This window comes from Sciurus carolinensis, chromosome 18 (genome assembly GCF_902686445.1).
Source record: "Sciurus carolinensis chromosome 18, mSciCar1.2, whole genome shotgun sequence".
Classification (NCBI taxonomy): Eukaryota; Metazoa; Chordata; class Mammalia; order Rodentia; family Sciuridae; genus Sciurus; species Sciurus carolinensis.
In genome coordinates this window covers 18,703,138-18,730,615 of record NC_062230.1, presented here as the reverse complement: position 1 = coordinate 18,730,615, position 27,478 = coordinate 18,703,138, and the positions used below count along the sequence as shown (strand labels likewise).

General features: G+C 44.7%; 3 protein-coding genes across 9 annotated transcripts; 2 read left to right on the top strand and 1 right to left on the bottom strand.

Annotated features, from left to right (window-relative positions):
* Positions 1–657: 657 nt before the first annotated feature.
* Positions 658–8,557, top strand: Slc5a2 (solute carrier family 5 member 2). Its single transcript, XM_047533462.1, has 15 exons — positions 658–692; positions 1,994–2,163; positions 2,690–2,761; positions 2,839–2,943; positions 3,781–3,945; positions 4,252–4,357; positions 5,089–5,169; positions 5,311–5,540; positions 5,811–5,946; positions 6,095–6,202; positions 6,349–6,499; positions 6,638–6,806; positions 6,879–7,094; positions 7,876–8,005; positions 8,091–8,557. The coding sequence occupies exons 2-15, from the start codon at positions 2,038–2,040 to the stop codon at positions 8,315–8,317; spliced, it is 2,022 nt and encodes a 673-aa protein (XP_047389418.1). The 5' UTR covers positions 658–692; positions 1,994–2,037; the 3' UTR covers positions 8,318–8,557.
* On the bottom strand, positions 7,284–19,886 carry Rusf1 (RUS family member 1). The gene is made up of 13 exons (XM_047533454.1): positions 19,551–19,886; positions 19,056–19,170; positions 15,455–15,500; positions 14,669–14,701; positions 14,471–14,576; positions 13,464–13,565; positions 11,497–11,567; positions 11,233–11,417; positions 11,094–11,151; positions 10,174–10,244; positions 9,394–9,537; positions 9,221–9,298; positions 7,284–8,738 (listed from the first exon to the last, which is right to left on the bottom strand). Exons 1-13 carry the CDS (start codon positions 19,845–19,847, stop codon positions 8,641–8,643), a joined length of 1,404 nt encoding a protein of 467 aa, XP_047389410.1. The 5' UTR covers positions 19,848–19,886; the 3' UTR covers positions 7,284–8,640.
* On the top strand, positions 19,522–27,478 carry Ahsp (alpha hemoglobin stabilizing protein). Of its 7 annotated transcripts, none has more exons than XM_047533460.1 (4): positions 19,522–19,987; positions 26,564–26,688; positions 26,840–26,914; positions 27,137–27,478. In XM_047533460.1, exons 3-4 carry the CDS (start codon positions 26,840–26,842, stop codon positions 27,368–27,370), a joined length of 309 nt encoding a protein of 102 aa, XP_047389416.1. In that variant the 5' UTR covers positions 19,522–19,987; positions 26,564–26,688; the 3' UTR covers positions 27,371–27,478. The 7 variants fall into 7 exon arrangements, with proteins under 7 accessions (XP_047389416.1, XP_047389414.1, XP_047389417.1 ...); XM_047533458.1 differs by having other exon boundaries at positions 26,541–26,688; XM_047533457.1 differs by having other exon boundaries at positions 19,525–19,987; positions 26,836–26,914.

The window sequence follows — 27,478 nt, the reverse complement described above, 5'->3', positions numbered from 1 at the left end:
AGGAATCAGTGAATAAATATCCCAGCTTCCTGGCCTCTGATGGGTCAACTCTGAAGTGTGTTCTTCAGCAGTGTTTCAGAGAACCTTCACTGGGTTGGGTCCCAAGGGCTCACTGTAGTTACCGATTAATATGCGATTTATTATTGACTTCACTCCTTTGTCTTAATTCCCCACTCCCTCACAGTCTTTACTCACATTGTCTTGTCTTTAATAAAGTACACTTGACCTTCCATATATGTGAGTTCTGTACCTGTTGATTCAACTAGCTTCAGATTGAACATATTTGAAGAGAGAATGCTTCTGTACTGAACACAGACTTTTTTTCCTTGTCATTATTCCTTAAACAATAAGGTACAACAACTATTTAGACAGCATTTACATTGTATTAGGTATTATAATCTAGAGGTGATTTAAAGTATATGGGAGGATGTGGGTAGGTTATATGCAAATATTATGCCATTTTATCCAAGGGAGTTAAATGTCCCTAGTTTTTAGCATCTGCAGAAGCTCCTGAAACTAATACCACACAAATACCAATGAATGTACATCATTTATTAGGTAAGCCACAGACTGGAACCCTGGTGACCTGTGTGACTGTATAGACAGTGGTGAAGCCAGGACAGGAGTTCAAGCTGGGGCCCCATTGAGGCTTCCCACCCCATTCCTCCTTCTTCAGCATCCCACATCTTGAAGTAAGTACTTAATTTGCTCCCCAGTCCCTGCCTCTTTTTGGTTTCAGACTTTTCTCATCTGAGGGACTTATTTTGAAGGAAACTACATTAAATCATTTCTTAAGCAAAACTCATTATATTCCATAAAATATTTTTCTCTGTTTCCTTAGCAACAATCACCTAGCAAGGGTGGTTGAAGGTGCCATAATCAAACACGAGTTCCCCTCTTCCATTTGCTGACTTCCAAGTCTGGCCAGGTCTAGAAAGGCAGATGTACAGATAATCACCATCTCTTCTTATATCTGGTCCTATGCTGAGCAATGGGAGTCCAGGATAAATTGGATCAGCCCCTGCTCTTGAGGATTCTCTAGTTTGTTGGGGAGAAAGACCTGGACCCAGACAAAGACCATACAATGTGCTCAGAACTCTTACCAGAAAAATCAGAGAAGTCTTTCTTGAAGAGGAGTCATAGGCTAAGTACTGAGGAGGAGCTGGCCATTTGGGAAGCAGGGAGGTGCTCTAAGCAGAAGGAACAGTAAGGTTAGAAGGGCATTACATTTTCTAGTTCAGGAATAAAAAGAGAAGAAAAGATAAAAGAAAGTCTCTGGATTGGATAGGGCAGAAAAGTGGTAAGGTAATTGTGATATCATTCTAGTTTTGGTATGGAGAAGCAAGGGGGCTAAGCAGGAATTGGGGTATGGCAGACCTGGAAAATTGAGCCAAGGAGCTTCTACTTCTCTTGAGTGTCTTGGGGAGCATTGGAGGATTTCTGAGCAGAAGAGTGACACTATCAGATTTGGGTTAAAAAAATGATCTCTTGCCAGGCATGGTGGTGCACACCTGTAATCCCAGCAGCTCTGTAGTCTGAGGCAGGAGGATTGCTAGCTTGAGGCCAACTTTAGCAATTTAGTAAGTCCCTGAGCAACTTAGGGAGATTCTGTCTCAAAATAACAAGGGCTTGGGATGTGGCTCAGTGGTAAATTGCTCCTGGATTCAATTCCTGGTAACACCCCGCCCAAAAAAAAAAAAAAAAATCTCTGGATTAATAGAACCTGACTCAGCAAGTCTTCCTAGGTTGGGGCCGAAGGGGATAACATTTTTAGGGGGTGAATGAGGTTACTTTGAGCCTGGGACACTGAGGAGAGGGTGGAGCCTAAGGCCCAGAAAGGAGTGCTTCTGAACTTGAAAGGGCCCAGCTCCCCCAGACCAGCCTTCAGCCTTGATATGACCTGATTCAGCTAAATAAAGTTGCAGAGGAGGGATGAGACCTGGGGGACTTGTCGGCTCACTGCCCCTGAGGTAACCATTAATCCCTCCCCTAGGGGAATCCAGGGACTGGTCCCTTGAGGAGCAGATCCTGAGCAGAATGGAGGAACACACAGAAGCAGGCTCTGAACAAGGACTAGGGGACCAGAGGGTCCTAATTGACAATCCTGCTGACATCTTGGTCATTGCTGCTTATTTCTTGCTGGTCATTGGTGTTGGCTTGTGGGTGAGAAATTGAGGCGGTGTTGGGTTTCTGGGGCCTGGGGGGAAAGGTCTTATGGGACACTCTTGAATAGGTGTGGGGGAAGTATGCCTCGATCTTTGAGGGAGAAAGCCAGGGTTGGGAGGCAAGCAAATCTTTTGAAAGTCTCAGGGATGCCCAGTCAACATTAACTCCTTGTCTTTTTACTTTTGGATTGTGCTTGATGAGGGGGGATCAGTGGATTTTCATTAAGTTCGGCATTCTAAGTGAGACCTCTGTTCTTTTGTCTAGATTATGGCTGACCAGCAGCCCATATCCCAGGTCCTCAGAAAAGTCAGACTGAAGAATCCAGGCACACTCAGGCTTGAGTAGTTGGACACCAGGATTGGGGCCTGGGTTGCTCCAAATGTCTGGGAGGAGGTTGGGGGTGGGGGTATGAACAAACAGGGGAGTCGAGTACTGGTTAATCTTCAGCCTGCAACAAGGAGGAGGCTAATGAAGTCCAAAGATATGCCCCAAACCCAGGTCTCCCCCCATTTTTGTCCCCCAGTCTATGTGCAGAACCAACAGGGGCACCATTGGCGGCTACTTCTTGGCGGGACGAAGCATGATTTGGTGGCCGGTGAGAGCGGCTCAGCCATGGGATGGTGAGGGACTCTAGAGAAGCAGCCTGACTCATCCCCATCTCTGGTCACCAAGGTTGGAGCCTCTCTCTTCGCCAGCAACATTGGCAGTGGCCACTTTGTGGGCCTGGCAGGGACTGGTGCTGCAAGTGGCTTGGCTGTGGCTGGATTTGAGTGGAACGTGAGATTTTCCTTTTCCACAATAACCCCACCCCAGCAGGAACCCCTGGAAGGGTTGCATCTTGGGGAAGCTCCTGGCAGGGAGCATATGAGACTGGGGGTGGGACATCCAGTCGTGGGGTGAAGTTGGGCTTGGAGACAGGGGGATGCACAAGGTGATCACTTTCAGGGAAGGGTAGGTCCTGCTCCTGACTTGCTATATATGAGCAGGTACCAGCCTCTATCCTCTATAGGTGTTGATACACTCCTCTTTGAAATGGACCAAACAGCTCAGAGATGGAGAGGCACATGTTTGGATGCTATCTGAAGCTAGGGTCTGTGAGGATCTCTGGTTCACATTAAAACCCTTTGCTGAATGTGATAAAGAGACAAAGCTCTGGAATTGGGGCTCACCTTGGAGGGTTGGGGGAAATCAGGGCTTTGAACTCAGGGTTTCCTGGAGGAGGAGGCCTCTGAGCTAAGCCTGGAAGGACAAAAGGTTTGAGTGGGTGGAGAAGAGAGGGGAGACAGCTCTGCCTGACGGATGCCGAGGTCAGTCTGCAGGTTCTGTGCTTGGGTTCATATGTTTGAGAGGCTTGGGAGGAATGTAAGGATTTTCCTCGGAGGGACTGACCAGGGGGTGGTAGTCTGGGAGGGAATAAAGGGTTCTAGTTAAGGACCCAGGAAGGTGTCAAGATTCCTAATGCTCAGGGTCAAAGGACATCTTTTGCAGTTGGTCTCTGAGCCCCAGGATCACTTGCTACAGGAAGAGGTCTCTCAGGTCCTTCAGGGACGAGGTGTGGCTCATGACAGGATGCTAGACATGGAGTCACCCTTAGCTGTCATGCTGTGCCCACAGGCGCTGTTTGTGGTGCTGCTGCTTGGCTGGCTCTTCGTGCCTGTGTACCTGACCGCGGGTGTCATTACGATGCCGCAGTATCTGCGCAAGCGCTTTGGTGGCCATCGTATCCGCCTCTACCTGTCTGTGCTCTCACTTTTTCTGTACATCTTCACCAAGATATCGGTGCGAATAAGCGGCAGGCAGCACTAGCTCCTAGGAGGGCGGGGTCACCTAGTGGAGGTCTTTAGAGAGCTCTGGAGGGTGTAAGACCTAGGAGAAATCATTTTAAGAAACATGATCAAGGCCGGGTCTGGAAGGGATAGGTCTCAGGGGCTACAACCACAGTGGGTGGGACCTGAGAAGGTCAGGCCTTTGAAAGAGGGAAACTGAATTTTGGTCACATCAAATTGTGCCCTGGGCACGGGGTGAACTTAAGTCACTACCCTTGCCCCTGGGTCCTGACTTGTGTGCTTGCTCTTCTCCCTTAAGGTGGACATGTTCTCTGGTGCAGTATTCATTCAGCAAGCTCTGGGCTGGAACATCTATGCTTCTGTCATCGCCCTCCTGGGCATCACCATGATTTACACCGTGACAGGTGGTCCCGGCAGGGGCTTAGGTGGAGAGGGCATGGGGTGGGGAGCTGGCTTGAAAACGTGCTGCGAACTGTAGTTGGGGATTAAGAAAGCCACTAGAGGATAGTGGGATAGAGAGGTTTGGAAGTGTGATGTGGTCCAGGCACTATTTGGAAAACAAGCTCATATTCTGTTCCTTTCTGTCCCTTGGATTTGGACTGGAGATTTGGGTACCTAGCTGGTGCTGGGCTAAAGAATGAGCACTGAGGAAAAATAAAAATTCTTTAGCTGTTGCTCTTCTTCAATGGACAGAGTGATATGGCGATTCTCCAAGACCTCTGGTCAAACCCAGTGCAGTTTTGAGGATCCCGGGGGGGGGGGGACCCAGGTTAGATGGAGAACAAAGTAGGTTGTGTCTGGTGCCAAGGCAGTCTTGACAAGCAGTCTCTGGGGATGGGATGGAACAGAATTGGACCTTAGAGAATCACCCTCTTTTACTATCCAGATGAGAAAACAGCTGAGAGAGGGTCTATAGCTAGGATACTGCATGTGGACATCTTTCCGGGAAGTGCATCAGTGGACCCTAAAACTCAGTCACACTCTGCTTACCAAGCCCTGCTTCTCTGTACTCTAGTGCATGAGCCTGGATTTTGAGATATATTCTCCAAAGGGGTTCCTTTTCAAATTCTCAAAAAGACATGTGTGCTAGGGATTCAGGAGCTGAACAGCCTTCACTAATTCAGGCCTGTTGCAGGAGGGCTGGCAGCACTGATGTACACGGATACTGTGCAGACCTTCGTCATTCTCGGGGGTGCCATCATTCTCACCGGTTATGGTATGAGGCTCAGTCAATGGGAGAGAGGTGTGGAGGTCTCGGGTGAACCCAGGATCAGGGATATTGTGTGTCACTGGTATGTGGGTCCTAAGGATGGTATTAGTATTGGTGTTAAGTCTCCTGATGGTCTTGTCTGCACAGCTTTCCATGAGGTGGGTGGCTATTCAGGGCTCTTCGACAAATACCTGGGAGCAATGACTTCATTGACGGTGTCCAAGGATCCAGTTGTGGGCAACATCTCCAGCTCCTGCTATAGGCCTCGGCCTGACTCTTACCACCTGCTCCGGGACCCTGTGACAGGGGACCTGCCTTGGCCTGCACTGCTCGTGGGGCTTACCGTTGTTTCGGGCTGGTACTGGTGCAGTGACCAGGTGCGAGTTCAGGGAATGGACCTGAAGCAGATTTGGGGCAGAATTCTCAATGTCTGAGTGGAGCTGAGATGGGTGGTGCCTGACCCCATGCCCCTCACCCCACCCCTCCTCCTGGAATTATGTAGAAGGTGTGGTTTGAGGGGGCAGGAACGTACAAGGGACATCTCAGAGCCAGAAGCTGGGCACAAATTAGAGCCGGGAGGGGGCGGTAAGGCCTGAGGGTGTGGTGTGCAGGGACAGTGCATGGTAGTTGAATGCACCTTGTCACAGGTCATAGTGCAGCGCTGCTTGGCTGGAAAGAATCTGACCCACATCAAGGCGGGCTGCATCTTGTGCGGCTACCTGAAGCTGTTGCCCATGTTTCTCATGGTCATGCCAGGCATGATCAGCCGCATTCTTTACCCGGGTAATGTCTGCATTCCTGTCCCGCCCAACAGTCCTGTACCCCATCCAGCTCCCTTCTAATGCAAGGATTCAAGTACCTGTCTCCTCTTGCCCACTAATTTCCTAAATTTTGGGAATCCAGTATTCCAGTCTCACCTTCTTTTTTGCAGACGAAGTAGCCTGTGTGGTACCGGAAGTGTGCAAACGCATATGCGGTACTGAGGTGGGCTGCTCCAACATTGCCTATCCACGGCTCGTTGTGAAACTCATGCCCAATGGTGAGGGCAGGTGCCTGGGATGCTCACTGCCCACATGTGCAGGGAGGCCAGGAGACTGCCAATGCAAAGAGTCACCCCTTGCCAAGCTTGCACCCACCTTGGGACACCCTGGAAGCCCCATCCTCACAGCTCCTGTTGATGCACAGGTCTTCGTGGACTCATGTTGGCTGTCATGCTGGCTGCACTCATGTCCTCGCTGGCCTCAATCTTTAACAGCAGTAGCACACTTTTCACCATGGACATCTACACGCGCTTGCGGCCTCAAGCAGGCGAAGGGGAGTTGCTGCTAGTTGGACGGTGCGCCCTAGGTCCCTCCATCCTCCCCGAACTCCTGCCCCAACAAATGAACCTGGGGTGGGGGCATGAAGCACCAGCAAGGTTATGGGAGACAGGAAGGAATTGGGTAAAAATCTTCTGATGGCCTCCCAACTGCAGGATCTGGGTAGTGTTCATTGTGGCAGTGTCAGTGGCCTGGCTACCAGTAGTGCAGGCAGCGCAGGGCGGGCAGCTCTTCGATTACATCCAGTCAGTCTCCAGCTACTTGGCACCACCTGTGTCTGCAGTCTTTGTGCTTGCCCTCTTTGTGCCCCGTGTAAATGAGAAGGTGAGCAGTGTACTTGTGAATGGGGGGCAGGGTTTGGACATTTTGAGCAGGCTAATGCTGTCTCCTTTACAGGGTGCCTTCTGGGGACTGATTGGTGGCTTGCTGATGGGACTGGCACGCCTTATTCCTGAGTTCTCCTTTGGCTCTGGCAGCTGTGTGAAACCCTCAGCATGCCCAGCACTCATCTGCCGGGTGCATTACCTCTACTTTGCCATCATGCTCTTCATCTGCTCTGGTCTCCTCACCCTCATAATCTCCCTGTGCACTGAGCCTATTCCTCAAAAGCATGTAAGTGTTGGCCCCTGGACAGGCTGGGTGACCAAACCTGCACTGTATGAGCCAGAAGAACCATCACCACCCCCATCTGCCAGTCTATTTCAAGAAACACCCATTGGGGAGGACCTGAATTTATATACCAAGGACTGGTAGGAGCTGGTTGGGAAACCAGTTTGAAGCTGCATTTGTAGATCAAGCACATTTTTACTTAATTGATATTTATTTGAAGTAATGGGGGAGGGTTAGTTGAACATTTTGGAGGGTTGGCAATTAAAGTTTCCCAAAGCCAATTCTGGGTATGGCCTTTGGAACTCAAATGCAGGATACAACTGGTAGCTGAGGGACAGAGTATCATCTTGTAATAGTTTGGTCTTATGCTGTACCAAGGCAGGTACTCCAGAGCAGGGCTGATTGAGGCAAGCAAGACAACAGAGCTGGGCCTGAAAGGATGGGCAAGTTTCCTCAGCAGCAGGAGGAAAACTGTGAGCAAATAGCCATGGGGAAGGAACACTGTGAGCAGAATTTTAAGGCCAGTCTACAGTACTACAGTTCTGGGTATAGACAGAAGACTTGGGGTGTGGAAGCAGGGGGTGAGAGAGGTCAATGGTTTTAAGTATCCAGATGATCGGCTTAGGGTTTGAGTGAACTGAGCCTGGGTTAGATGTGTAGACTGGACAGAGGAAGGTGAGGGAGGGCAGTGACAAGGCTGCTATGCCAGCGTGGGCAAGAGGTCTTAGGAACTGAGGTGGGAGAATCAAACTCCCACTTGGACTCTGCTCCCACCCCTACCCAGCTCCATCGCCTGGTTTTCAGTCTCCGGTACAGCAAGGAGGAACGAGAGGACCTGGATGCTGATGAGCTAGAAGTTCCAACCTCCCCGCCTGTACAGAATGGGTGTCCAGAGCATGCAGTGGAGATGGAGGGTAAGGCACTGCCTAGGGAGGTGGGCCCGGGGGAACTTGGGGAGCCAAATTCCTTCAAACTAATTGTAGTGTCTCAATTTCTTAGAGCCTCAGTCCTTGGCACCGGGTCCACTCCAACAGTGCCTGCTCTGGTTCTGTGGAATGAGCAGGGGTCGTGCAGGTGGTCCTCCACCCCCTACCCAGCAGGAGGTGGCTGCAGCAGCCAGGCAGCTGGAGGACATCAACGAGGACCCGAGTTGGGCCCGTGTGGTCAATCTCAATGCTTTGCTCATGATGACTGTGGCCACATTCTTCTGGGGTTTTTATGCATAAGGTCAAATGTGTTGGATACCATGAGCCACAACTAGGGTAGGGCTCATCCTCACAGTAAGTGGGGATGGGGAACCTATAGTAGTTCCCAGGGAAGGGGGAAGGGAAGGGGCAAAAGTAGAGTGGGAAAGTCCTGGTTCTCCTTCCTGCCTTGTCTCTGGGGTCCAGTCCATCTGAATGGCAGTCACTTCCTATGAAGCTTTGGCCAAACTGCCCTAGTAACTCACCTAAAGTAAAAATAAAGCTGCCTTTCCTATGTCCTGTTGTGGTGTAAGTGTCCTTGCTCCACGCTCCTGTCCTGGGCTCTGCCCCTTCATCAGGACTGCTCACAAGAACTTCTTTTCTGGAGACAGGAGCCACGTGGCCCTCCATTCATCTACCTCTAGCTGGTGCTTGTCAGTCTTCCAGCCAGCAGCCTGTAGTCCTAAAGAAGGGTCACAGGATGATGCTAGGAATGGTGGGAGGATAATTTGGGTTGACCCTGGGAAGGTGGGTGAGGAGAGGCACAGGCCAGATGCAGATTGTGCACTACTTGGGCTACTCTGCTGGGTGATCTCTGGCATAAAATGAGGCTGAAACCTTATTTGGTTGCAGCAGAAATCAGAGACACTACATGGAAAAGGGGCAGGATGAAGTAAGTGCTGGATAAAAGGACATCCTAGGTAAAGGTGAATCCTCCTCCCTCACCCATTTCCTAAGTTCCAACTGGGATTACACTGTCAATATCAACATAGCCTCAGAGACCATCCTAACTTCCTTATCTTATAGAAGGGAAACTGACTCTCAGACTTAAGATTATGGAGAGAAGCCCGGTCTTTTATGTCCCAGGTGAAAGCATGGGGTAAGGATGGGTAGGCACCACAGGAGAAGAATTTAGGGTTCAAGAAGCCATGGGGTCAATGTTACCTTCTAAGAACTTTGGGAACAGCTTGTTCAACACTTGATGTGTCTCTCTGACGATGACCCAGCTGTCTTTCTCAGCACCTGGGGTGGAATGCAGAACCAGCTCTCATGCCTTATCAGGACAGATGTTCTACCCCTCTCTGAGTCACCAGTAATCTAGACTATGAGGTGCTTACCTGCCTGCACCCGATTCCTTAGCTCCTCCAGCTCTTTAGGAAGTGGTCCATCTTCTTGTAGGGCTCCAAGTACCAGCCCATGTGTGGCAGCCCTTAGGATGGTCTCAGAGCCTGCCATCTGGCTCAGAACTACCTGTACTTGGTCTGGAGAGACCCAGGGGAAAGATGGGTATTAGGGAAGGACCACCTCCCCAAATGTCCTTAAACCTACCACTTTGCTTCACCTGTGTTGCCCCCCGAGGCCTTAACCAGATATGGAAGGCTCTCTTCCTACCCTTTCCCATCTGACTCCATCTTCTGTTGCTTCCCAATGGCCAAAATGAAATGCCCAATTTACAATACCATTTCACAGCAGCTTGCTGAAGTAGGTTTATTTTGCTAGTGAGAATTAACACCTTTTAACCCCATCAACATATCAACAATCTCAAGGACTTGTTTCTCCAAGAGGTGCCTCAGGATTGGAGAGAAGAATGATGTCCCAGGGATAGCCAAAGGTCATAATTTTATTTGAGTGTGTAGCAACATACAAAGTGCTTTTATGTAATCACCTTATTTGACTTTCAAAAAAATGCTAAAGGTAATAAGGCAGCTACTGCAGCTCCATTTTACAGAGGGATAAAATGAATTTCATTGGGGCATGTAGTTATAATTTGAATGTATCAAAGTTTTCATCTAGAGTGCCCTCAAGGACACAGGCTGTCTCTAAACTGTTCACAGCTGGACTAATGAGGCAGGCCCCAGAAGGGGGTGTTTAAGGCTAGGAAAATGTGGCACACTCACTTCGTGACTGGTTCCAGCAAAGGAGGTAGGGTTCTTGGTGTCCCTCGACCAGCTGCTGCAGCTCAAAGACACTGGTGGAGAGGAATGTTGTGGGGAGAGGAAAGTGAAGGCAGGAGTCCTCATCTGGTCAAACTGTTAAGGGTGGGTCCTTAACATAATTGTCCATACTTAATCTTTCACTCACTTCCCATCTATTATGGTTTGGATGTGAGGTATTCCCCAAAAGCTCAAGTGTGAGACAATGCAAGAAGGTTCAGAGAAATGATTAGGTTTTGAGAGTCCTAACCTAATCAGTGAATTAATCCCTGATGGGATTAACTGAGTGGTGACTAGAGCAGGTAGGGTGTGGTGTTGGTGTGTGTGTGTGTGTGTCTGTCTGTATATATATTTGTATTTGGAGACTGGAGTCTCCATCATCACCATGATGTAAGTTGCTTCATCCACCACCGTCTCCTGCCATGATGTTCAGCCTCACCTTGAGCCCCAAGGAATGGAGACTGCCTTCTATGGACCAAGACCTCTGAAACTGTGAGCCCTCAAATAAAATTTTCCTCCTCTATAATTGTGCTGGTCAGATCATAAGACATAGCAGTGAAATAGTTGACTAAAACACCATCTATTACTTAGCTATAACCTACATGCCCCAGATTCATCCTTCCTTTCTTCCTATAGAAAATCACCCATTCTCCCACTGGCCTTCTTTCATTCAACAAACCATATTTCTTATATATACTATATTATATACCCTGTTGTTCTCAAGCTCTCATGCTGACCCTTGAGTCTGTTCAGTGAAAATGAAAAACTTAGAATAGCAAAGTGGGATCTGGTCAGGGGAGGGCAGTGTGTGTGAGTTGAACAAGAAGCATGTCTGGGAAGTGTGGGAGGCAACAGCAATGAGTGGGATAGTCTGGATCACTCACCTGGAGATCAAGCGGTGCAAGGGAACACCCAGGGAAAGAGAGAGAGATGGCCAGAAACCTGTGGGAAGCAGGAGTTAGTATTCCCAGGCATGGGAAGAGGTTGGAAAACACAGGACTTGAGACCAAAGGTTTGGGTCACCTGTCCACAATGGTTCCATCTGATTGGTTGAAGTGGGGTCAAGTACTTCTCCCTTCTGAAGGAAGTGCTTCAGGACCAGCTTGAGCCGGCTTTCATTCAAAATCTCTATGACAAGGGCACGGACTGCCCGGTAGTTGGCATAGATGTGGATAGTAGTGAGGAGGAAGAAACATCCAAGGCTGAGGCTGGGGCAACAGAGTGAAAAGGCCAATGTGGGTAGAGACCCAGTTGAGTATCTGCTCCCCAGTCTTGCTCCTGGCTTACCTAGGGCAATCTGACACCAGAGGAAGCATCAAGAGGCTGACCAGGAGCCCTGCTAGGTTCACCAGCGTCTCCTGGAAAATGGCAAAGGCATCAGGAGTTGGAAGGCTTCCCTCCAGGCCAGACTTCCAGTTTTGAATACCTTGCACAGTATGCCTTCCTGCTTCAGAACCTATTCTGATGGGCTACCAAGTAAACTGCTAACATTTTTGGTAAGTGAATCTGCCATTTAAAAGATGACAGCTGTTTCTCTGCCCATGTAGATTCAAAGCCCTTAGAACTGCCCTGGAACATGCTTTCTTTGTTTTGCAAGTCATCTGAGCAGTCCCATACTTAGTACTCTTTGCTCTGTAAAGAACAACTTTTACATAGCCATTTCAAAAGGCAGATGCCTCTCAAATCCCTTAGTATGCAATAACTGACAAATGTGCAAAGGGGTCAAGAAACCACACTGAAAGAACGAGGTCCAAACCTCTTCCCTTGTGAATGAGGTTATCAGAACTCTGATGACCAGATGGAAGATACCACAGGGGAAAAGATCCCAGGCTGCCTGCCCCCAAATCAACATGAGGAAGGAGGAGTCTGGACTGGTGTCCCTGACTAGCTGGGGTTCCAAGGAGAGTTGATCCTGGCACAGAGGAAGCCAAGGCTGGAGGGCTCTTTTTATTTAGCCTTCCTGGTAAGGGGTAGGCTGTGGGAATGAAGGCTGTGGATGGGGGATCAGAACCCCTGGAGCTCAGGAGCAGAGGGAACTCCTCTTTTGCAGGCAAAATAGTCATTTCTAGTAGCCACATGGAGTGGCAAAAAAGCAACATCATCAGAAGGCAGGGTCTGCTGCAGATTTAGGACATGGTGCAGGTTGCCCTTGTATGCATTACTGCCTCACTGAAGAAACCCTGGAACCTTGGAAAAAATTGCTTGGGACAGAGGCAGAGCTGGGAGCCAGTGAGAGAGACCAGGTCATGAAGCTGGGAGATCTTGAAGAGAAGGACCCAGTATTTATTTCTCCTATTTTTTTAAGAACTTTGTAGAATTAGAGTTGGAAGAGGCCCTGTAGAAGAACTAGTTCAATCATTTCTCGAGAGAAGCGACTTGCCCAGGGGCACCTACATGGATTAGACCTCTCCATGCTTTACTTCCTCATCTGTAAAATGGTCCTAATGAATACTTACTACACAATAGCACTAAGGATTTAAGGTGTTTATAGAAAGGAAATACTTGGTTTGTGCTTAGTGCCTTCTACATGTTAATTTTGTGTTAGTATTATTGAACAGAACAATATGGAAGAAGGTAGGAAAGTAGGACTGGATAGAACAGAGATTCTTAAATTGCTTCAGTGTCAAAGAAAACCACCTCCCATTTCTGGGGCCTCCCTGGGCCTTACTATCCTCATCTGTAAGACAGGGATAATAATGCTATCTACCTTAGAGGGTGGTATGAGAGTTAAATGATATGATGCACACAGCACTGAGCACAGGAGTTTGGAGAATCTAATATCTAGAGGATTCAGTTTTAAGAGTGCCCCTATCCCCCTTCTCCAGGCTTCACTGGTCAGGTGAAGGGGCTGGCCAGAAGGGCCTGCTAAACTGCTAAGTGGAAGTCTCTGGTTTGTGATCCTCACAGCCACATGTTGAGTACATTTTGACTTGCCAAGTGCCTTCATACACTGGACCTCCTGTGATCAGAACATCCAGCTCCCAGGGTGGATTATGGTCTAGAAAGTAAGGGTGAGGGCTCACTCTTGGTCATAAAGGCAGTGGGCAAGGGCTGAGATCGGTTTGGTCTTATTGACACCAGAGTGGTGTCTTCAGACTGCAAGTCCTGACAGTCACAGCAGGGAGCACTCCCTGGTGTCTTCCATCTGTTTCCTTCCCAGGGGGTACTCAGGTACTTCTCTCCATACTCCCAAATTATGGTCTGGCCTGATCCCTCCTCTGCCCTCCCCAGTTCCTCTAATCCTGGTTACTTACCTGGCTGCTATCCTTGGCTGATACATCGGCCATGTTGTTTCTCCGGGCCTGGTGCACAGTCAGTGCAGCTCGAGTGGCCCCACCAGCCACGCTCACAATGCACTGGGTGGGGAAACAAAGAGTGAAGGTCAGAGCACTCCTTCTGTGGATAAGCCAAGTAAATGACTCATACCAGTTTGGGAAAACGAGGCCTAAAGTGACCCCCACAGCAAAGCACTGAAGGTTGCCCTGGTATCTAGTTCTCATCATGCACTCTCCCTAGGCACACCAACCTTGTATTGTTCCAGGAGAAAACCAAAGTCCTGCCTGCCAATATCTCCTGGTGAACCTGGTCCCAGGGAACCTCAATTTCCTTCTTTAAGATGGATGCTCAAAGATTATTCTTTCCTAACCTCCAATTTCTAGTTTGGCTAAATCCTCCTTCCTGCTAAGCAACCAGGACAAGTCTGGCTTCCAACTTTATGCTAACATTCTGCCTGCCTGTAACATCTCTACTCTTCCTGTCCCAGTTAAGCCCTCTTTAGACTTTTGAAACAACTCAAAATCTACAACGGAGGCCCTGATCTCCCAAAACACCTGGTTTTCCCTCTAAAATCTCAGGATGGTAAAGTTCATTAATGAGGGTCACTGATCACCCTCATTCATCTTATATTTACTAAGTCTCTTTTAGATGCCAAACATGCAACAGACACTCAATATTTTACTCAAAGAATGGATAGTGGCCAGGAAGCTAGTCTCCAGATGTTGACATGAGACCAGTACTTCCCCTCAGTTTAGTCCTCCCTCACCAGTTTTGTGGTTCTGAACACTGCCTTGGACTTATGACTGAGTAGGGCTATCTGGTTCGAGGCAGATCAGGAAACTTGGCTGGGTCTGAGTACAAACATCTTAACTTTTTAAACATCTTAACTTTAGAAATAACCTGCGTACAAGGCTCACATAAGCCCACACCTAGCATTACCAAGGCAGATGGATCTTTGGCAAAGGGGTGCCCCAAAGGTGGATACCTTGGCCAGGTTGCTGGTGCTGACAGTCATGGTGAAACAGATTGGGTATATGGGAGCCATAATCTCGAGGAACATGGCTAGATCATTAAGAATGTCAGCAAAAAGCCTGGTGGAAGGATCAGAGGTTAGAAGTCAGAGACAAGAGACCTTCATAATACAGGACTCTCCTTCTCTTCTCTGTCCGAGTCCCTTTCTCACCTCCACTGCTTTGCATTACAGTCCAGTTTGCTCCTGTAGGGAATGAAAGGTTGTTGAAATTTAGAATGAAGGAGAAAAAGGAGGAAAAAACATCCCGGGCAGTGTGGGGAGTCCTAGGCCATGTTAAGATCTAAAGAGCTCAGGGAGAACACAAGCCTCCAGCCAGACATCTGTCCTCATACCTTGTCACTGCTGCCTGAAATGTGATCATTAACTGGGAGAACCAACTGCTTCCCCCTTACTAAGCCACAACTTACCAAGGGAAAAATCTGTTTTGTGGCTGCCCCTTACCCCTTGCCATCCTTTGAGGAAGGCTATTCCTGGGTTCTTCAACCTCTCTCCTTCCTGCTTCATTGAGGGTATCCAGCAAAAAGTCCATATATTTTAAAATGGTAAACACTAGATTCAGTATAATTCTGCATGTTACCGTTAACTTCCTAGATTCCCTCAGATCACATTGACAGTGGGTGGGGATGGGAGAAAGGCCAAGAGAAAGAGTTGGGTTCTAACATTCACATAGAGGATACTTCTGCTATATGATACCGTGGATGGCTACCTCTTCTATCCCTGTGCATAAACTCTTGGAGATCATTTTTCTAAGATCTCAGGTCAATTCAGAATTTGCAGCATTTGTCCCAAGCCTTAATTTGAAATCTCCTGGATGGAAAGGGAGAGTATTTTTGGGTAGGGTACACAGCACATACATAGGGGAACTCCTGAATACACAGGCCTGATCTAGGGTTCTGTCCAATAAACCTCGTCTGATGACTAGGAAGAGAAACTTACCCCTTCCACCAGGCAAAGATGATGCGGCCAAGCATGCCAGTTGAATCTGGAGGAGAAAGGCATTGGTAAGGAACAAGGAAGAGATTTAGGAGCTGCAGAGCCTGGCAGACTCTAGCATGGAACTGGCTAATTCACCCTGGGTCACACTGTTCTTAGGAGCTGAGTCTGGTTTGATAAGATCTGGACAGATACAGCTGTCTGATGTGGTCAGAAGTGCCCAAGAGAATTATGTACACATGTACACTGAAAGACACAGATAAGAAATGTTCTTTGCAGTATTGTTAAAAACAGCAAGAAACTGGAATACTGCAAATGCTGATAGAAGAATGCATCAATTCTGGTATATTTGCTCAGTGGCGTATGAATAGTGCACAATGAACCCTAACTACTCACATCAACATAGGTGAGTACTAGTATTAAAATCTTGCATGAAGACTAGATAGCACAAGATATTTTTCAGAGAACTTTAAAACCACACAGTGCTTAGGATATATCTATTTGGTAAAACTCTTCAAAAGATCTGTTTACAGATTGTCATGGCTGTTTTTGTGACCTAATGATGGAATTGAGTGGCTGTGACTACACAGTCTGCAAAGGGTAAAATATTTATCATCAGGCTCTTTATAGAAAATGTTTTTAATTCAGGTCATACCTTATACTGAGATATAACCCATTAAGCCCAGGAGGGAAATCACAATGGAGGAATGTTTGAGAACCAGATAACTGGGAGGGACTCACATGGTAAGCACTGCAAAGGACAGGTACGATGGGCAGAGGACTCCAATTTGTTTGAGCTTGAGGTATGGACCCTCAAGAGGAGGATGCAAAGAGAAAGGAAACTAGGATGTGAGAATGAAGGTTAGGAACATCCCAAAATATACAAAGGTGGTGGCATAGGCCAAATCCTCCCCATTCACCAATGAAAACAGATGTAAAATAGCTTCTGTTCTTGGGCACTGAGGTCGTTTAAAAGACATGCTTCACCAACTACAGACTTGAGGGAGACTGCTATGCATTCTGGTGGACACCTGTCAGATCTACACATTTGAATTTTCACAATCATCCTACGAACTTGGGAGGGATCATCCTCTTTCACTGAAAGTCACTAAAGTTCAGAGAAGGTTCATGAACAAAATTGGAATATTTTTGTAAGAAAAATTAGATTCCAGCTTTTCTGGAAGATTCTGAGGATATGACAACATTGGATTTTTTTCCCCTTACTATCATAATCAGCTGGAGCTGAGCAGTGGCTACCTCATTCAGAGGATGCATGTATATAACACATTCCCATTCAGCCTGTTCTACTTCATTTCTGTCCCCTTTCTGGCCCGGGAAGTAATAGCAATCAAGGTGGCTTTATAGGCTTCCTTTTTTCTAACACTTACCTTAACCTCTTCCATCAAGTACATTACATTCTAAACAAAATTCTCATTGTTCCATTTAAATCCTTGTATTGGATCAACTCAGTGACTTGGAACATGGCAAAAACCACTTTTACTGGTTAAGAGGGAGGGAGCCCACCAGGTCAGCCTCCATTTATCTTTCCTTTGACCACACACTTATCCAATCAGGTGTATTATCTTCCTTGGCCACTTGACAATGAGGGGGCTTACTCTACCTTTCTATTAGGCAGTCTGCAGGGCCCCTTTCAGCATTAGGATGCATTAATAACATGTACCTCCCCTAATATGTAAAAGTCAATATTGTCCACCAGAATAGGAAACTTAATTCCTGCTTACTCTTCTTTGCCTCACATTAGCAGAGCTGTAAAATCTAGAAACTTCTGATTCTTACTAAGGAAATCAGCTGTCTGCAAACTGTATTTGACTCTACTCTAAAATATTAACTGGTACAGTGTGGTAGTGAAGAGTGGGACACGGGAGTCAGTTGTCCTGGGTCCAAATCCTGGCTCTAAATGACCTTAGACAAGTTACTTAACCTTTATGTGCCTCCACTTTTCCAACCTGAAAAATGAATAATGGCATCCCAGGCTGCTGCAGGGATTAAGACACATTTACATGTAAGTGGGCAAAACAACTGGCTTATGGTAGGCTGCAAAGTATTAGCTTCTAGTAGTAGTACTATTACTAGTTGTAATAATTAACTTCATTGTATAAGGTTCTAGTTGAAAATGGTCACATAAAAAATTCCAAGGGAGTTTCTTATATGAACCTCTTTATTAGTTTGATGGAAAGAAACTTGTAAAATCCTAATTAAGAGGGTTTCTTTTAACATGAAAACAGGTTGCAAAATAAGTGTATGTTTTTTCATATCTTCAAATTGTCTTATTTTTTCTTAATAACTTGTGTGAGTTAAAGACATACATAGGTAAGATTCTGGGGGTGAGAATGGGGTGCTTAGAAATGACACAAAAAAAAAACTGGGTCAACTACTAGCCCAAATTCTAACTGCATTAAAAACTTAGCCAAGAGGAGAGCAATGGAAACGATTCAAATTAAGCAGGATATGGTAACATGAAAATAGACTCTGGAGTTAAATTACTTAGGTTCAAGTTCATGCTACACCACTTGAACCTAAGTGATTTAACTCCACTTAGGTTGGCTGTGGGTAAGTAGGTCCTCACTTATAAAATAGGGATAATGGCTATACCTATCTTAGAGCTTCTGTGAAGACTGAATCAGTAATTACAAAGACTGACATACTATAAGTGCTGTTAGCATTAACTATCATTGTTTTCATTAAACGCAGAGACAACCAGACAACAAGTCACACATTACCACTACCTCTCTACTAACATGCACTATTTGAGGAAGTTTTCCAATGGTGACTCTTATCAGAACAGTTTGCTCAGTCCTAACAGTAAGGTATAAGCAGATGCCTCCTGATTCTCCAAAAGATAAAAGAAAGCTCACCACAGATGTGGTTAGACAGATGCTAGGAGAGAATGCACTTCCCCTTAGGTCTGATTTAAACATCCATTAGGAATAGTAGTGAGGGACAAAGGACAGTAGACAGAGCCATGAGTCCTCCTGATGAAGAATAAGTGGTACTTTCCCTTTTCTTCTCTATTTCACTCTCTAGTACTAAACTACCTTCCCCCCCCCCAGTAATTTTTAAAGAAATTGTACACACTCAGCAGGCAGTCACTATAGTTACCACTTACAGCATCATCTAGTATCCTAGAAGATACAGGATACCTTTCATCCTTTCCAGAACCTTCTCTTACTCAGGAACAACTACATCCTTTTTGTTTCCCCTGGAACTAAACAATTTCCACCATCCTAGGCAGCTGGTTTTACTCAATAAATTGCAGGTTCATGAAAATCTCTACAGAGACTAGGGTAAAGAGGAGGGGGCAGTTAATTTAGGGATTGGGATCTAAATAATTTAGGGACTCTGTAGTTTGTATGGGCAACTACAAACTAGGGGCTGGGTTGGTGTGAGCTTCTCACTGTTCAAGGCACTGTGGATACTTGACTCCTGTATGCTACCTAATCAGGTAGCAGTTCAATAACATACACACATCAGAGTCCAGAGTTGGAGGCCCAAACACTGATCCAGGGGGAAAGCCAGGCTGGGCTTTGTGGAAGGAGGAAAAGGAGACCAAAGAAAAGGCTGAGGCTCCAGGGGTCCTGCTCACCTTTCACTAGCCAGGTGGCCGTGGCAGCTGAAACAGAGGCTTTTGCGTTCCCCACCCCTATGCCCAGCAAGACCGCCTGCGTGGCCAGGGAGCCGGAGAGGCTGGAAGCAAAAGCCTGAGGAAAAAAGAAGGGGAGTGAGAAGTGCTCGCAGTCAAGTCGGTCTACGTTCTATTATCGGTTGTTCTTGGCGTGCGGCCTAGTACACTGTTAGGCTCTGCATCGTTTAACAGTGTATCGGGAACTGAACCCAGGCGTAACCACTGGGCCACATCCCCCGGTCCTTTTTATATTTTATTTAGAGGCAGGGGCTCGCTAAGTTGCTGAGGCTGGCTTCAACTCGTGATTCCCTTGCCTCCGCCTCCCGAGCCGCTCGGATTCAGGTGTGCGCCATCGCGCCCGGCCAGTTTCCCCCTTCATAAATGAGCAGGGAGGTGGTCTGCTGTTCCTTAACTCCCAGTCACAAGCCAACCCCTGTCCCGGACAGCGGGGCTGACCTGCACGGAATCCCATATCTGGTAAGGCAGGTAGTCCGGGCTGACGCTATCAGGGAAGCCTTGAGGCAGGAAAACGGCCTGGAGACCCGAGAGAGGTAGTAAAGCGGCCCCCGGAGACCCCTCTCCGTCCCCATCTCGTCCTCTGGGTTTCACCGTGAAGGCGGAGAACCTCCACCAGCGCCTTTCTTCCGCTTCCCACTGCAAACTTCCGTCAGGGGTGGCGCGGCAGCCCCGTGCTGCTCCGGAGCCAAACCGCTCGGAGCACAGTGGGGTCTCAAGACGGGCCACGTCAGCCATCTTTACCCTCCTCGTACGAATCGGGCTGGAAGACACACCAGACTACACTTCCGGCTCGGCTACGGCGGCTGCGGAGGGGCTATCTTCTTGCAGTAATTGGCAGCGGGCTTCTGCATCTCGCCTTGAACGCCGCAAGATTGGTCTGGACCTTTTTTTAGGGGGTGTGTGTGGAGTGGGGGAAGTGGGGCGAGATCGCAGTTTGTAGTAGGACACAGGAGCAATGGGGCCCTTTGGTCCTGCAAAACATTTTAATTCCTTGTGACCTGCAACTTCCACTAATGAGAATGAAAGAAGGCATGTCTAGGGAAACGCTTTTAGTTGTTAAACCTCATTGGATTGCACAATTTTTAGCTCTGTGGCTTTGGGTTAATCAGTGGCCCTCTCTGCATCTGGAAGGAGTACAGGCTTCGGATTCAAATCCCTTCTCACTCATCTCCTTTTCTTTGCTGTGAGGGCAGGGACAATATTTTTACTCTTTTGTTGTTGTTGTTGTGTGTGTGTGTGTGTGTGTGTGTGTGTGTGTGTGTGTGTATACCCTCAGTACTACCTAGCTCACAGTAGGTGCTAAAAGATACTTATGAATGAATGAATGCATGAAGAGAAGAAATTGCACAAGATGATCCCTGAGGCCCTATTGAGTCTCATTACTCCCAATTACTCCACCTCTTCTGATGTTCCTATTTAACTCAGGGAAAACCTAAATAAGCCCTCTACCTTCACTTGCTTTTAGTTGTCCTTAAAAATCAATAATTTTGGAGGTCTCAGCGACTGAGTAATATAGTATTAGTCTCCCACTAGCTTTGCTGTAGATAATGCCTTTAGACCTGTTGGTTATGATGATAACAGTTGCTTAAGTTATTCTTCAGGGACTTGAAGGTTGCTTTTGCTGAAAGCACTGTCTTCACTTGAGCCTGCAGATATCTGACTGGCAACTAAAATAGGATGAAAAACTTGGCATTTCTGCGTTCATACTGTATATCTTCTTTGCTACCTTAACTTTTAGATCGGAAAGTTTCTGCTCAACTCTGCATGTTGACATATTAATCACTTAAGCAATGTTTTATCTGGAACAATAATACCAGGTTGATTTTATCTAAATTTACCTGATCTCTCTTTGCCTTCAAGGCTTAAGACACCAATGTAAGAGTTACTAAGACTATGTTGTGTTCCAGGCCACTGGAGCAGCACCTAGAAGTCTCTAGTCATCAGTTCTTTCCTGCACCGTGCTCCCCTCATCCTGCTCTCCTTCCCTATAAAGCCCCTTTGCATACTTGAGTTCCATAAGTTAGTCTTGGTTAGTGAAGCCTCCCATCTTCTTTGGTTTGCTGGATTTTCAAATAAATCTCTTTCATTGCCCCAATAACTTGCCTTCAAGTCATTGATCTTTTCGAGTGACTTTTTAAGTGAGTAGATGAACTTGCTTCAGTAAAACTTAGCCTTAAAAATTCTCTGCCCTTTAGCCATCCCTAAGACTAGGAGAATATTATTTCTGAAAGCCTCCTAATAAGTTGAAGGGATGAGAAAATCAAGGGATTGCAACAATAGTGTCAAATAACAAGATAAACAGGAAGTTCTTGTGTGTTCATTTGGGGAGAGGGTCCATGAAAGTGGGAGGAGAGTCTAAAGAAAGAATCATTTCTTTCCCTTCCAACTCACATTTTATATGTCCCCTTTTTTCTTCTCATCTAGTGCAATGTACTCTCCATGAAGTAGAAATTTACCAGGAGCATCCTTTTTGTTTTAAATCAGAAAATAAAATATCCTGGTTCCTTAACCTGGCATTCTTGGACTCCCCCCAATTCAGTTTGGCACCAGCTGAAAATTCCCTACCTGAAGTTTTTGGTTCTTCCATACTATCACCTTCCTCATGGACTTTAGCCTGGAACACCCTTCTACCACATCTCACCTTATCTGACACCTACACAGAGTCTCTCTCCGGCTGAGATAAACCTGAGTACTTAATTTTTTCAAAAAATTTGAGTTTCCTGGTAGTGAAAAATTGAAAGGTTACAAACACTATTTTTTTAAATATTAATTTCTGTAAGTGTATCTAACTCTGAGACCAACTTCTGTGAATGAATTCCATCCAAAGTCCTCACCTTCAGTCCAGGTTCTGTTCCATGGCTGTACATGTGAGATCTTGGACAAGTTACTCATTTTTCTGCTCTTTAGTTTCTTCATCTGAAAAATGGAAACAATATTAGTGCTTACAACATAGGTTAGAATAAGGATTAAATGCATAAAGCTCTTGAGCCATATTTGACACATAGTACATACTATTTAAGCATTAGCCATTGTTTGAAGATAGTGATAAGTGTACCAGTGTAAGGTTCTTAGCCTCATGTGAGGCAGGTCAGGTGGCACTCAAAACTAGTTTCACTGTATAATTTATTGTCTAAACCAGGACTTTTGAGAATGTCATCAAAGAAGCACTATTAGTACTTATGTTAGTATAACAGGTCTAAAACGGAGCTGTCCTGGGCTAACTGGCATATATGGTCACACTATTTATTGGCCCTCTCCAGCTTTACTGATGACCATTGTCACATTGACCTATCTCTGCTTAGAGACCATGGCAGCCTTTAATCATTATAGTATCTATTTGACCCTTAAAATGCTACCTGAAGCCACTTTGTATTTCCTTTTATTAGGCATCCCTGTCCTATCTTCTCAGGTGGACTGTAAATCTTTGACAACAAGGACCCATCATACCCCTGACCCAAGGGTACAGATCAGTGACTTGAAAAATAAATTATAATTTTACTTTCTTTATCTCTTGGTAGCCAGCCCCTAACTCCTGGCACCACATAGTATATTATGCACTGGGAAAAATAGTCCAAACTCCTCATATTATTTTTCCCATCATTGATCTCTCCACTTCCACTCCTGCCTGTGTAACCCAAAGTTCTCATGACTTATAATTCCCTTGCTTAAAATCTTTCAGTGACTTTCCATTATTTCTATGGAAGGAGGTTTCAGTATTGAAACTCTTCAATGGCTTTTCTTCACACTTGAAAATAAACCCAAATTTCTTGTCATGGCCCATAAAACTTTGTAGATTGGGTCCTGCCTTATCTCTCAGAATTTGTCCCTTATAATTCATTCCTTCGTCCCCAACTAAAATGTAAGCCCCCAAAAGACAGGAACTTTTTCGTGGGCACTGATATATTTTTGTTGCCTCTTACCAGTGCCTGGCACAAGGTAGATAGCAAATACCTATTTGTGGGATGAATGAATGAATTTTTCCATAATCCTCATAATAGGTATATTATTATTTTAATCCTCCCTCACAGACAAGAAATCTGACACATATGTGGAAAGTGAATTCACCAGCATTACAGAGCTGAAAAGTGGCAAAACCATTCATTCATTTATTCATTCGACAAATATTTAGTGAACAACTATTAATCTACTAGGAACTGAAGCAAGATTCAAACCTGAAATTAACAATTTTTAAGATACCATCTTTTTACTTTCTTGTTTTGCATTATTTTTACAAATGTAAAAAAACAGATAAAAATTTGCTATAAAATAATTCAGACAATACTGATAGGTAAGGTCAAGTTCTCCCTTGCAAGAATTCCTATTTCCATTTTCCCAGCCAATAACAGTCCCTTTCTAGAAGTTAAGAGTCTATCATTATATGCACAAATAGTTTTGCAATTAATTCCTACTCCAGTAGTCCCAGCCTGGGGTAATTTATTCAATCTATAGTTCATTTATCATTGTCTTAGAGATATTTCATATCAGCACATATGTATCTACCTTTTATTTTTATTCTTTTGGTACAGGGACACAATCATTGAGCCACACCCCCAGCCCTTTTTATTTTGAGACAGTGTCTCCCTAAGTTGCTTAGGGCCTTGATACTTTGCTGAGCCTGGTCTTGAGCTTACAATACTCCTGTCTCAGTCTCCCAAGTTGCTGCCATCACAGGCATGCACTCTGTGTCTGGCTCTCATTTATTTTAATAGCTACATGTCATGCCATAGTTTCTTTAAAGATTCTCCATCTTTATGAAACTTTCTATTATTTCTACCTTTTCATTGGTACAAACTGGTATGGCAAATTCCTTGTACAAGTATTTCTGTGTAAATCACTTTTTAAAAAGTGGAGTCCAAAGCAGAATCGTTGGGTTGAAGCACATATCTATTTTAATTCAAAGAACTGTAAAATTATCCTTTAAAAAGCTTTACCAATCTATACTCCTTCTAAAAGTGCATGAAGTTGCTTATCATAATCAAGATATGTGTCTATATATATATATATTCCATTATCCAGAAAAGAGCAGTCAGCCACTTTTGCATTTTAATTCCCACACTTTTATTCTGACCCCATGTAACCACTGATTTGCTACCACTACAGATTAATGTTGCCTGTTCTTGAACTACATAAAAATTGAATTACAGTGTGCTATATGTAGTTTTATATCTGTCTTCTTTGCTCAGCTTTATTATGAGATTCATTCATATCATCATGAATATAATTAATCTGTTCTTTTTAAAAATTGCTGAGGAATATTCAATTGTATGAATAAACTGCAATTTGTATATCCATTCATTGGTTTGTGAACATTTAGATTGTGTCCAGTTTTGGACAATTATGCATAAAGCTACCTTGAACACCTGCGTTTGCATGTAAGAATTTTGTAGGCATGCGTATTCATTTCTCCTGGTTAAATACCTATGAGGGTATTGCTGGGTCATGTAGTAAGTGTATATTGAACTTTTTAAAGGAAATTGCTAAATTGAAATGGTAGTAACTACAAAGGAATAGCACAAAGGAGTTTTTTTGGGGGGATGATGGAAATACTCTGTATATTATTATGGTGGTAGTTATGTGAATTTATATGTGTGTTGAAATTAATGAACTATACCAGAAGACACTTGGTTTTGCTGCAACAAAACAAACAACAGCAGTATATGATAATTTAAAATTGTTCCACAACTTTACCAACACTTAACCAGTCTTTTTAATTTTAGTCATTGAAATGGTCATGAAGTGGTATCACATTGACTTTAAATTGCGTTTTCTTGATGAGTAATGATATTGAACATCTTATCATTTGATTATTATCTTTTTGTATATTTTCTTTATGACATGTGTGTTCTAATATTTTGACTATTTGAAAGATTGAGTTATTCATTATTGAACTGTTAGAGTTTGTTATTGTTTCTCTATATATGTCTTTTGTTAAGTTGTAGTGTAACTATTCCTCCTAGTGGTAAAAATATTTTCTGCCCTAGATAAATGAAAACATATTCAAACAAAAACATGCACACAAATATTTATAGAAATTTTATTCATATTTGCCAAAACTACAAACAATTGAGATATCTTTTAGTGACTCAATAAGTAAACTGTGGTGTATCCACACAATGTACACTCAGCAATGAAAAAGAACAACTTATTAATACTTGCAACAATTTGGATGAACCTCGAGGACATTATGTTGGGAGAAAGAAGCAGGTCTCAAAGGTTATGCATTGTATGATTCCATTGACATGACATCTTTAAAAAAACTGAACTGTAGTGATAGAGAACAGTTTAGTTATTGCCAGGGTTCAGGGGTGGGAATGGAGGTGACTACAAAGCAAAGGAGTAGCACAAGAAATTTTTTTGGGTGATGGAAATGTTCTGTATCCTGATTGTGGCAACAGTGATGTGAATCTATATGTGTTAACATTAATAAACTGTACCCCCAAAAGAAGTCAATATTGTTAAATATTTATTAAGAAAATACTGTTATTGGGCTAGGTTGTGGCTCAGTGGTGGAGTGCTTGCCTAGCATGTGTGAGGCACTGCATATGAGTAAATAAATAATAGAAAGGTCTATCAAAAACTAATAAAAATATTTAAAAATACTGTAATCAAAAAGCAAATTAAGGACCTATGAATGTTGTTTTTTTTAGAAATTTTATACGTTTATTTATTTATTAATTATTTTTTATGTGGTGCTGAGGATTGAACCACTGCCTCACACATGCTAGGCAAGCACTCTACCACTGAACTACAACTCTGAATGTTGGTTTCTGAGTGGAGAAAACTATGATAGGAAATATATGTATCTTTAATGCCAGTTACTTCTGGGTGGGAAGCAAAACCATCAATTTTTCACTGTACATTTTTGTATTCTTTTTATTATTTTGATTAGTATATAGTGATTTTGAAATTGTTAGAATGGAAAACATTAGGAAAAATTTAAAAAGACGAAAAAGAATATTTCTGCTTTATTGAATACTTGATGATATCTGCAAACAAGACACTGCATTTCCATTTTTGTGGAGCATATCCTGATAAGAATCCAGGATCCACATCTTATGGTTGGCTCACTGGCAAAATGTGTCTAAAAGGATTTAAGAAATAAAGATAAATAGTACATGCATACATGCTTGAAACAGTGCCTGGCACAGATGAATAAATGTAGCTGCTATTAGCATGTCATCTATGGATTGGGAGAATAATTGCCATCACCTTGCCAGCACATGATGTAAAGGTGCTTGTCATGTAACAGGGGCTCAGTTAGTGTTAGTTCCTTGAGTATGTGGAGCCTGGAGATTGGGTTGAGGGGCAGAAGGCAAACATATGTTCCTGGTTTAGTTCTTGCAATTTCTGGGTTTCTTCATTTATCTATATTTCTTGGGCTGTCTATCTCTAACTTCAGGGAAGCCTCACCCTCCTTCTCCACCCTAGGCTGACCTATCATCCTCCCTCAGGACCTAGATACAGGGCGTTTTCTTCTGAGGTGGACACTTGACTTCTTGCCTACATCTAGCTCAGGACAAAGGGCATACATTCTCTGAAGACTGGGGAGAAAAAGGCAGCACCTTCAGACTTGAAGGTGAGTCCAATTTGGGAGAAATATGACTTCAGAGCAGATTTGAAAAGTTTTGGAAAGGAGTGTCCCTGTAGAGGACCACGGAGGATTGGGGGAAGTAACCAACGGTGAGGGAAAGGAATATTTAAATTCTACCTCTTTCTTGACCAGGCAGATGGCCCATCTTCAGGCTAATAAGGATCTCATTTCTACAGGAATGAAGGAATTTAATGTTCTGCTGAATCAGCAGGTGAGTCCAGGCACTGTTGCAAAGGACAAGCCTGAAGTATGTGTGCTTGGGTGAAGACAGAGAAGGGAGAATAATTTGAAACATGAGGGTTATGGTGGTTAATGAATGAACCAGAGAGAGGGAATAAAAATCAGAAAAGATGTGTTTGTGAGACTTCTGGTATTCCTGAATCACATTGCTGACCACGTTCTTCCTTGCTAACTCTCTCCCTGCTTTCCCCAGGTCTTTAATGATCCTCTTATTTCTGAAGAAGACATGGTGACTGTGGTGAATGACTGGGTGAACTTATATGTCAACTATTACCGGCAGCACGTGACGGGGGAGCAGCAAGAGCAAGACAGGGCTCTGCAGGAACTTCAGCAAGAGTTGAACATTCTGGCAAAACCTTTTCTGGCTAAATATAAGGACATCCTGAAGTCTTGTAAGCACCCAAATCATAAGCTTCCTTCCTCCTAGCCCAGAGATCCAGGCCTTCATCTTTAAGAAGCCCTTAAATCCTGACTTTGTATATCATGTACTAAGGATGTGCTTCTTCATGATATCTCAATAAATACCAATATTGGT